Source organism: Myotis davidii, unplaced genomic scaffold (genome assembly GCF_000327345.1).
Source record: "Myotis davidii unplaced genomic scaffold, ASM32734v1 scaffold520, whole genome shotgun sequence".
NCBI classification, from domain to species: Eukaryota; Metazoa; Chordata; class Mammalia; order Chiroptera; family Vespertilionidae; genus Myotis; species Myotis davidii.
Window position 1 is genome coordinate 2,818,321 of NW_006292908.1, and position 12,040 is coordinate 2,830,360.

The window sequence follows — 12,040 nt, forward strand, 5'->3', positions numbered from 1 at the left end:
TAAAATTCCTCATATTTAATTGGCAATCACTCTGATATCACACCTATCTCCTGACATCTGGAGAGTTCTACCTTATGTTAATGCTAGTAATCATTAAATCCAGTGTATGAACATATGATGCTATTCTGATACTAAATTTATTAACTACACAACTCCAGTGCTCCATTTTCTAAAAAAAAAAAAAAAAGGTTTTGTAGCCTAGTTTTGGTTTTCCTAGTGAGAAGGAGTTTTTAAGTTCCTGTGATGTACATAGCAAATATGGATCTATTTTGCTTTCAGTAATGAAGCCTATAAGCTTTAGTGGTTTGAAGTAATTTCTTCAATACTACCATTTAATCACAGCTTAAATATGTGAAATAATAAAAAATATTTCATATGTCAAAGTATGATTTCTCTACTACATTATTTTCATCTATAAATTGAACAAAAGTATAAAGTAATACCCCATGACTAATTTGTGTAGCATATTCTGTTTAAAAATACCTACCCACTGATTTTTTAGGTGGCAACATTCATCAGACATTTGTTGATTTCTGACATGCCTATTAATAATAGGCTACATATATGCAATGTTTTCTACTGAAAAATAAAGTTTTTTTTAACTCTAATTGTCTTTCTGGTATTAACCATTTTTTAAAATTATGCTATCATATACTTTGAATATCCTCTATAATTATCTAATTAATATTTCAGTCCAATAGGAATTGTCAAATTACTATGTGCAAGGCACTTGTTAAAGCTTTATAGTCTACCCAAAGTTTGTGTACAAGGGTTTGTGTACTGTCCCAACAAAGCATGTATTATTTAAGACTGCTGTCTATACAGAAAACGTATAGCTCAATGTAATCATAAAGGTAAACAAGATATTTACTAGTAGCCCTAGCCGGTTTGGCTCAGCAGATGGAGCATTGGCCTGCGGACCAAAGGGTCACGGGTTCGATTCTGGTCAAAGGCAGTTACCTTGGTTGCAGGCTCCTGCCCAGCCCAGGCCCAGGCCCCTGGTTGGGGCTCATTTAGGAGGAAACCAACTGATGTGTTTTTCTCACATTGATGTTTCTGCCTTTCCCTCTTTCTTCCACTTTCCCTAAAAATCAATGGAAAAATATTCTCGGTTGAGGATTAACAACAAAAAGATACTTGTGAGAGCTCTGAGGAGGTCGGGTTCAGTTCTGATTGGAAAGCTTTGTGGAGTTCCTGAGACTTGAAGTTTGAAGGATGGGGTAGGGGCATAAAGGCAGGGAGAGAATAGTCAGCAAAGGCACAGAAGCAAGGAAGTGTAAGAAATGATGTGGAGTGTAGTGCTTAGTCATTAATTCACTCAAACATTCAGTGCCAGGCCCTGTACTAAAGTGCTGCTGAAGGAAAAAAATAAAGGGTTCCTGCCGTCAAACTTACGTGTTATGGAAATAATAACTGGGACATGTACTTAAAAAGAATAAAGTGGAATTAAAAATGAAGTAAAAGAAAAGACAGTTGAGGAGTGTGATAGTAAACAGGCACTTAAAGTTCCCAGGGTTTAGTGTCATCTAAAAAGTATTAGGTGGTGGGAGTAGATATATTTCTGCATTTTGCTCTCAAGACAATGGAGAGCCATTAGGATCTTTGAACCAGGGAATGGCATGCTCACTTCCCTGTTTTATGAAGTCTAAGATTAAAAGGAGGAAAGAGAGCAAAAAGGAAAACTACGTGAAAGTCTGGAAATAAAATCATGAGGCCCAGAAGTAGAGGAGCTTGAAGGTACTGACATGATAAGTTGAGAAATGAGTAGGGAGACAATGAGTAGGGAGACAATCAATTATTGTCTGTTCTTTGGAGAATTTAATAAAAGTGAAAAAGAAAAATAGGGTAATCAATTTTATATTGAAGTTTAGCAATCTCTCTTGAGTGAAATGTTAAGAGCTAACTGTTTACTACACATTTCTCCTGTGTCCTACTGGTAAACTTATGTTCATGAATTTAACATACATCCAATGATGTTTTCCTCCTCAATTTCCTATCCTGGTGAATTGCTCTACTAAACATTCTTGCTATCCAGATAAAATAACATAGCTATCCTACACACCTCATCCTCCCTGTTTTCTAAATATAGTAGTCCAGAAAAATGAGTACATACCAGCATGGAGACTGAGACGCATCCGTGAGGTAAGAAAAAACCAAAGTGTTGTTCTTTAAGCTAAAGGAAATTGTCTATTATGCAAATATTGCTGATGGCTCAAGCAATATGCCTAATAAATGACTATTAGAATCAGCAGGACAGAGATCAGCAAACTTGACTAGAACTTTTAACATAAATTTGTATGATGTAATGTCACTCCTCTCATTCGTGATATTTTTTTTTCCCCCTGATCAGTCTGGCTAGCTTATCAGTTAATATTTTTAAAAAACTAGCTTTTTTATTTCTAAACCTTTTCTATTACTATATTACCTTCAAAAATGTGTAAAAAATTTTTTGAAACTTCAAAGAAACAAGACACTTTGTTCTCTTCTCAGTAACTAATCATGTCGCTTCTTTCCTCATTCAAAGTTCAATCATAGTCCCACCACTGGCTAGCCAGGTCTCCCATGATCCGGCGCTGCCCATAACCCTCACCCCACTTTTCTCTGGCCTCATCCACTACGTCCCCCCAAGTTCATTCTGCTGGAGATACACTGGCCTCCTTGTTGTTTCTTGAACAAATGACGCACTGTTCCCACATCGAGTCCTTGATACCGTGTTCACATGCCTGGAACATCTTTCCTCGGGTCCACTTGCTTTCTTATCCTCACTGGTCTTTCATCGGCTCTCGCGTTCTCAGTGAAACCTTCCCTGAACGACCTTCCTACATGGCAGTCCTTTCCTCCTGGATTTTCGTATCCCTCTTTCCGGATTTTCTTCTTATTCACTGACATAAAATGTTTTTTAGTGTTTTTTCTTTTTACTGCCACATGTAGTCTCCACACACAGGGGCAACAAATGTAAACCCCAGAAGCCCTGGGCTTGAGCAATTTCAAATCCACAGGCCTGAGAATCAAATGAGGGCCACCAAGAACCATGGGAGGGGAATGGAGGTCATGGGGAGGGACTCCTAGGGTCACATACAGAAAACACTTGAGGGGAATGCCCCCAGAAGAATGGCTGCAGCAGAGATAGCAGCGTCATCCCTTCTCAGTCCGAGAATGAAGGATAGGAAGAGAGATTCCTGAAGACACAACCATGTGAAAAGCTTTTCACCCACAGACATTCCCAACATCAACGTTCAGTTATTACTGGTACATAAAGTATGTGTGTGTGGCGTGTGGTACAGAGAGTGCAGTAACAAATGGCAGAGGTTGACAGGCCAAATCATGGAAGGCCATGCTAATTTTATTAACCTATATATATAGTGCATAAAGTGTAAGTCTAGAATTTAAAATTACAGAGGTTTCTACAAATCAATAAGAAAATACAAATAACCTATATTAATCAGGACAGAAACCCAATTCAGTTATCTTAAACAGGAAAGGGACTTTATTGGCTCACAAAACGTTAAAGTCCAGAGGTAGGGCAGGCTTTAGGCACAGCTGGATCGAGGGCCTCCAGAAAAATGACATCAGAACTCAGTTCTCTGTCCTTTCTGCTAGCCTCTGAGCTTCTCCTCGCTCTCCCCACATGGTACACACAGTCCTTAGTTCCTGGGATCTCCATGAGCCGTGTTGCCAATCGTTTCCGCAGTTTGCTGAGAGCTCTCTGTAGCCTGGCTTGAGTTACACGCCTATGCTTTCATCACTGCGGCTACGGTAAGGAGCTGCAGAACTCAGGGAGGCCAGACCTGGTCATGTGTTCAGCTAAGCCATAGGGAATGGGTTCCCCGCAATAAATAAGGGCTCTGTTACCAGAAGACGGAAAAGATGCTGTACAAACAAAGACAACATACACCCACACGTAACCCAGCTGGAAAGCAGGTAGCGGATGCGAACAAACAATCCATGGCCAATAAACATGAACATAACCTCAACCTTATCATTAATCAGGGAAATGGAATTAAGGATTTGTTGTTATTGTTGTTCAGATAAAGTAAGTGCAGGTAAGGCCATCTGGGGAAATGAGCATTTTCCCACCTTTAGGAAGGCTAAGGTGAGCCTATCAGGGAGTGCACGCTGATGTAATAATCCACCTTAGACAACGCCATCCTAAAGGAATATTCACACACATGCACAAAGATATATGAAAAAAGATTTACTTTGGCAATGTAAGAGCAGGAGAAAAAAATACCTTCAGTCATGGTATTTTCATAATATTGAATCCTATTAAAGAAATTTAAAGACCTCAGGAATAGGTTTTTTGAGACCAAAAAAAGGCAAGCTGTAGAACAGTACATATATGATCCTGTTTATGTAAAAATAGCTTTTATATGCTTATGTACATTCAAATGGAGATGTATGGAAAGGGGACTAGATAGATGTATACTAAACTCTGGGAAGTGGAATGTGATTGAAGTGCTGGAGAAAGTCTTTGTTCTTATACCTGTATCATTTATGCTTTATACATTGAGCTAGTAGTCATTTATACTTTCATAATTTTAAAAAAAAGAAACATGGGCAAACACAATTCATAACAGGAAATCCAAATGGCCAATAAACATAAGAAGAAATGTTCCTCATTATCAAAGGAAGGAAATACATTTTGCCTATCAGATTGGTGTGGGTGCCCACAGGCACTCTTATTATTGAGGAGTTGTAAACTGCTGTAAATTGGTAATCTTTTGGGTGGCATCTCTTAAAATGCTGAATGTGCACATTCTCTGACCCAAAAAATCCACTTGTATTTATCCTACAGAAATACCCACACAAGCAGCAAAATATACGTACAAGGATCTTAACCATACCTTTATCTATAATAATTTAAAAAAAGAACGAAATTATCCAGGGGTTGATTAAATAAATAACAGTATATTCATGCAATGGAACAGTATTTGTAGCCATGAAAAACAATGTCTATATCAAATTGAAAAGGAGGGGAGACAATTTCAGAGCAGTACATGTAAAATGGGGATATGTACCTACCTCATATGGTTGCTGTGAGGATTAAGAGTTAATCCATGGTAAAGCACTTCAAAACAGTGCCTTTATAGGAACCACAAGTGTCGGCTATTAACACATTTTTGCTTAAACTTGTATATGCCTAAGTCTGGAAGAATAACAGACCAAGTAATTATTACTTGTGAGTAAGACTATGAGAAAGAATGTTCTTTTTCACTTCATATTCTGTACTATAAAAAATCTTAATGAGTGAATTTAATAGTTTTCATTTTTGTTAACTATAAAAGATAAAAACCTCTGAACCATAAAAGATAAAATCTAAAATCAAGGTTTAACAGCCACTGCTCATGGCATTGTGGAAAAATTGATGTCTGTGGAGTTCACAGAACTAGATTTGAGTGTTAGCTCTACTTGGCCACATGCAAGTCACATGATCTCTGAATCCTGCTGTTTAGTCTACAAATCTAAGTGCGATAGGGAGGGTCTAATCCGATGCCTGGCATGCAGGTTATTTCAATACATATAATGCTCCCTTCAACCTACATTAATGCGGTAGACATACTGCTAAATGATCAAGTGCCAACTGGGTGTGAATGTAAGGAGCTTAACCTCCAAGAAACCCAGAATTTACCAGTAATGAGCAAAAGCTCAGTGGCTATTGGGTAGGTATCAGCAGTCTGCATGCCATTAACACTGACTGCTTGTTTGCTAACCAAAAGTTGCCACTGCTTGACAACTGCCAGATCACCATTTCATCAGAGGCTACGCAGCCTCCAGAATTGCTATGATTATCTGTGTGGGTATAGATAAATGTATAGATGAAATCATAAATCACTGAATAGTTATTTTAGGTTGATTTATCCACTGGGGATATAACCTAATCAGAAACAGCAAGTACACCAACCACTTTCTTTTCCTGTGGACCATCACCCAGTCTTTTTGGATCCAGCCATTTCCCCACTGAGCCCTGCCATAGCCTCAGAATGTTTCCTAAACAACCCATGGCTATGAGCTGGCAAGACAAACACCTATTTGCCAACTCTAACACTACTTTGTCTAAGCTCTCACGTTATACCAAACATCTTTGGCCTTTAAGACAAATCTACCACACTGAAGCTTCTTGGTATACAGAAAAGATATAAAATCGAAAAAAGCATGAAATGTCAACCACTGAGAGCTTGACCCCTTCTTACCTACTCTGATATTAAGAATCCTGTCATCCTAGCAGAATTCCAAATATGCCACCTCAAAGCCTACTTGGAAAGAAACCAGTGATCAATCAATCAGTCAATCAATCAACTCAAGATCATTGCATCTTGGAGCAGAGGAGTCTATAGCTTTATCGGACATTGACATGTTTCCTCTCAGCTACAGAAAAAAAGACCCAAACAAAAGTCCCTACATTTCCTTGTATAACTTAAAACACATTATATCATTACTACATATTTATAGTTCAATAAACCTTAATCTATAAAGCACATTTCTTATAATTATCAGAAAACCTATAAACAAGCCCCATTCTGCCTCGCTTCTCCACCAGCTGGCCTTGCATGTATTACTATGCTTTTTAATAGGCTCATGCAAATTTCACCTTCCATTTTTAAAATTTAATCCAAGCACCAGTTGTAACCAAAATCTCTGGAACTATGACATACTTATTCAAATGGGTCATTTTCCACACAATGATGCCCACTATAAGAAAGCCTTTTCTCATTTTCTGTATTTTAACTTCCAGAGCTTTCCACTGAACAGTAGAACCACAGTACTTCAGATTCTCAGCCAAGGAGTATATAACCCTACTACTACAATGCATTACTTTCATACATTTATAAAAATGTGTTAAGACTTAAAATTTTTAAAAAATAGTTCAATCAATTCTGATAGTTAATAAACTAGTTGTTAATAACCTAGTCGTTTACTTTTTAAATAGAACAATCCATTCAACTTAACATGTAAGTACAACCTCAATGCTAATAGAGATTGATTAGTTTTATAAAACCTCCAAACTGTGATAGAATTTTAGACTCACCTCTGAGGAATGCTGGAGAGATGGTTAGGATTAGCAGTTTGAGCTGTCTTCCTTTCCCCCAAATACAGCACCCTGGTAAGAGAACTGTGGCTCCCCCAGGACTGCTCAGAAGGGGGCCAGAAGCTAACTCACAAGAAACTGCTTTGTACCAGTTCCCCAATAATATACAGTGGAAGAATCACCTACCTACTGATGGTAGGGCTACAGTACCCAGCACAGTGCCTTGTCGGTAGAAAATGTTGAATGAATGAATGCGTGGCTGCTTTGTTAGCCTGGTATTCAACCCTTTTTTACCAAAAAAATAAAATAACAAACCCGATACTCGTTACCCACCTGGTCAGGGATTTTTTTCTATCCTTAACAAAAACGAAGGCAAAATAATAATGAATTGGATCTTCTAAAAGCCAAGATTGACTATTACCTTCACATTTGCCTTTCAACACTGTCATTGACTGCAAATTCTCAAGTGTTTTTTCTACTTTCATAGTTTATGATTCTTGTTTAGACTGTCCACTTTCTAATGAAGCAGAAAACATTATTTTCATTAGTGGGATGCCTCCAAGTTACAGACAGGATGCAGCATTTTTATTTTCCTACAGGCAGATAATTACATCTAGATAAATTCTTGATACACTTCAATTCTTGGGATCCAAATATTTTTACATCTTTCCCAATCTAGGCGTCCCATTCACTTTTTGATGTTTTATCACCATCACTTCTAATTTTACTTTGAAGCTTTAGTCATCTTTTATCTTCTATTTTCTGAAATGCATATCCAAATTGGGTTAAAACAAAAAACAAAAAACAGAAGAGTAAATTTTGAAAAGATGGTTTCGGTTTTCAGACTTCATAATCCCTATGTTGCCCTTTAATGTAGAAGGGAAGGGAATGTATCCTTGCAAAGAAGATTCCATGATCAACACAAACCTAATGTGTCTGTCTACAAAAGAAAATTGTAAGAGACAAAGAATCAAGTAGATCATTATTTGGAAAAAAATAGTAAGAATATAAACATCACATGAAAGATTTAGGCATTCACATGTAAATTAAGTTTAAAATTTCAGTTTCTAGGCAGGTATGACACCATTCTTTCAAAACAAACTGATAATGTTGAGTGACAATGTTGTACATTTCCCAGTGGATTTTCTAACATTCTTATAGGGAGACCAAACTGTATCATTATGTATCATTCCATGTTTTTGTCTTCATTTCTGAAGAAATAGACCTGAGTGCTGACTTTTATTTTTAATTTCTTAAACTTTCACAACATTCAGCAGTTTTTCTGCATTGTGTCTTCGCTGATGTCTGAAAAGATTTGAGCTTTGACTATAGGATTTCCCACACTGAACACATTCGTAAGGTTTCTCCCCAGTATGGATTCTCTGATGATTAATAAGCCCAGAATTCTGGCTAAAGGCTTTTCCGCATTCAAGACATTTGTAAGGTTTTTCCCCAGTGTGGACTCTCTGGTGTTGCACAAGGATGGAACTTCTGCTGAATGCCTTCCCACATTCAACACATCCATAGGGTTTCTCTCCGCTGTGGATCCTTTGATGAAGAATAAGTGCTGAACCCTGACTGAAGTGTTTTCCACACTCATCACATATATGTTGTTTCTTTCTCGAAGGATTTCTCTTTCTTTCAAACCTGCCCTTAGGGAAACAGGCTTCTCCGTATTTAAAAATCTGAGGAACCCCCACACTGAGCGTGCCAGGAACTTCATGAGATTCCACTGCTGAAGGAATCTCATGCTTTGGAGCTAACGCTCCATTTTCAGTCCTAGCATCATCATCTGAAACAAACAGAAAATGTAAATATCACTCATTTCCTATTCTGGGAGAAAGAAACCCAAAGGAAAAAAAAAATAATGAATTTAAAGTAAATAAATAGCTTCCATTCATCTATAAACAATATTGTGAAAGCTGATGCTAAGGTTGCCACTCTCAAAAGAGAAAAATATGAAATGACTGATTGTGAGGCTAATGAGGTAAATAACATAATGAGGGATTAAACAGTTAAATCTGAACAGAAGTAGGAACAGGCTAGTGGGTTACAAACGGTAATGAAGGGGGAAAAAAGAACAGAAAGATGGTAGATTTTAAGACATTCAGGAGAGAGTGACACAACTAGGTCTGGATGAAACTTTGTAAGAACAAAAATAAGGCTGGCCATTAGAAAAGCATTATAATATTCTTTAGCTTTGAAAAAGGGAGAAATTACCTCAATACAATGGTATAAAAAATAAGCCATCAGTTAGAAAGTAGCTATTTCTGAAGTGAGCAAGACAAGACAGGTCACAGCCAAGATGAGAACACAGGAGTCCGGACAGGGGCTGAAGATGAGCTGGGAGCATCCTGTTAGTTCAGGTTGACACTCACAGATGCAATACGCCCCATAAATGCAAGTTTTCCTGTGAAGAACGCTGCCCTACTTGGTATTTCTCAGTATCTAGATGAGTCTTTCTTAGCCTCAGACAGATGTGCCTAGTGAAAGAACAGCCTGAATTATCAGCATGAGGTACCATCACATCTGCAGGCAGCTATACGAGCAAGTTTCATTTACAACTTTCCTGATACACACACCCCAATAAACAAATGTTTTTAATTATTTAAAAATATATAAAATTTACAAGAAAAAAAAAAGACTTTCCTGAAACTTGAAAAGTCAAGACGGTTACTACAGGGTGAGCAGCAGCACTCGGAAAGGTCCATAATGGATGACTGAGAAAGGGATAAAGTCAGGAGAAAAGGCTGACAAGGAGAGACTGAGAGGGTCTCTTGGAGAGCAGAGGAGTGTACAGGTTACGTGGAGACAAATGGCACAGTAAGAAGAAAGTTCTCAAGTGAGGTAGAGACCAGACTGCTGAAATGAGGAATTAAAGAGATGAAACGTATCCTAAAACTCAGGCAGGGGCGAAGTTTTCTACCCAAGAAAATGCCACCTCCAAGCCAATGATAAGGATTTGCAAACTGTATTGTACAGAACAATGTCCAGATTCCCAGCATGCTTCAGCCCCACACCCGAAGTTCTGAATCGAGAAAACACATCCAGTAGTCTGAGGGATAAACTGGGTGGTATCAAAGTATACAAACAAGAATGTGGCATTAGTTATAAAAAATACTGGGAAGGACTAATTTAATTTTTCTGTATTTAAAAGCTTATCATAGCCCTAGCCAGTTTGGCTCAGTGGATAGAGCATCAGCCTGCGGACTGAAGGGTCCCAGGTTCCTATTCCGGTCAAGGGCACATGCCCGGGTTGCGGGCTCGATCCCCAGGTGGGGGCGTGTAGGAGGCAGCCAATCAATGATTCTCTTTCATCACTGATGTTTCAATCTTTCCCTCTCCCTTCCTCTCTGAAATCATTTTTTTTTTTTTAAAAAGCTTCTTATAGCTAGAAAGCCCATTTTTGCATGAATACTTAAAGATGAAGAGCTTTATCAAGATACTATTTTTACAAAAAAAAGAACCTTAGAAAAAAATGACTCTGGATAGGATGTTGAAAAAATAGGCAAAAATTTAGAAAGACCAGTAATAAACAACAAATAAACAGACTTGAAGAGGCCTCAGGGTAGTTTACTGTACCAGTGAGATGAGGCAGGAGACTGAACGGACATGGAACAGACGACCAATATGCACAATTGTATACACAGTGCACAGGGACCTGGGCTCCAGGCAGGCGCTGGCTCAGAGTGAGCAGATGCCAGCCAGCCTGAAACGGGCCGGCCATCCAGGAGGAGGCGAAAGAGAAGAAAAGGCTGATGGTGATGTCTAGGAATAAAAGACCTGAGCTGAGCAAACTAACTGTTATGAGAAAAGAACCAAGCTCCTACAGGGTGTCCAGTCTAAGAACGAACACACACACACGTAACAAGCAAAGGGTTCTAGACAGAAGCCCCGCACGGTCTCACCCTCCACCCCGGGAAGCCTGGTGCTCACCGCAGTGCCTGAGGGAGTGGAGCTCCCAGGACGCCCACTTGAGCTGGTTTTCCACAGCATCAAGCTCCGAACTCGGTAATCCCTGCGCTTCTTCTTGAGATGCAATCTCCTCCACCAGCACCTCCCGCTTCCGCCGGCAGAGAGAAACCTGCGAATGAAATTGGGGTCGGTTGATACGGAGTTTCATGCGAATCGGAACTCAGGGGACCCGAGAGAGGCCGCGGGACACAGACACTGCATTGAGTGGGGGTAAGTCAGCAGTTCTGCCTACTGGGGGGCCAGGGCCTCGGACCCAGGAAAGCGGCAGAAGCAGGCTCACCGACTGTCCGGGGTCATCCAGTTCACTCTCCAAATCCTCCAGCACCGCCACCGCCTCCTCTCCATTCTCGGGGTGATGCTCGCGAACCCAAGTCTGCAGCTCCTTGGGGAGGATGGCCACGAACTGCTCCAGCACCACTAGCTCCAGGATTTGTTCCTTCGTGTGCGTCTCGGGCCTGAGCCACAGGCGGCAAAGTTCTCGAAGCTGGCTGACGGCCTCGCGGGGCCCCGGGGAGTCCTGGTACCCGAACTTCCGGAACCGCTGTCGGAAGACCTCCGGGTCAGGGAGACGGCTCCAGGGGATGCTCGATCCCTCTTCACCATCAGGATCCTCCTCCAACTTCACCCTCAGGATTTTTTCCTCCTCTTCTGGAGTCGGGATGATAAGTATCGAGTCTTCTTCCCCTGACTGCGTAGACATCCTGATTTTACTGCTTCACGGAGAGACAATCGAGGCAGGCAGAATACAGGCCCCGGGGAGATACCTCGTTTTCTCCACAGGCAATCCTAAGACACAAAAATTAACAACGTAAACGACCAATTATCCTAAGAATTTGGATACATGTTGATAAAGGAGGTAAAAACATTTTTTACTGAATTAAAAAATTCCAATCAATAAACTATACCAGAAGTTGGCAAACTGCAGCTCAGAGTCAAATCTGGCCTGCTGCCCATTGTTGTACACTTGTATTAAGAATAGTTTTCACTTTTTTTTTTTTTGATCCTCACCTGAGGATATTTCTTCCGTTGTTTTCTAGA

At 39.8% G+C, this 12,040-nt stretch overlaps 1 protein-coding gene across 1 annotated transcript; it reads right to left on the bottom strand.

Moving 5' to 3' along the window:
* Positions 1-4,888: 4,888 nt before the first annotated feature.
* On the bottom strand, positions 4,889-11,849 carry ZNF24 (zinc finger protein 24). Its single transcript, XM_006766384.2, has 3 exons — positions 11,283-11,849; positions 10,964-11,111; positions 4,889-8,819 (listed from the first exon to the last, which is right to left on the bottom strand). Exons 1-3 carry the CDS (start codon positions 11,700-11,702, stop codon positions 8,281-8,283), a joined length of 1,107 nt encoding a protein of 368 aa, XP_006766447.1. The 5' UTR covers positions 11,703-11,849; the 3' UTR covers positions 4,889-8,280.
* Positions 11,850-12,040: the final 191 nt, after the last annotated feature.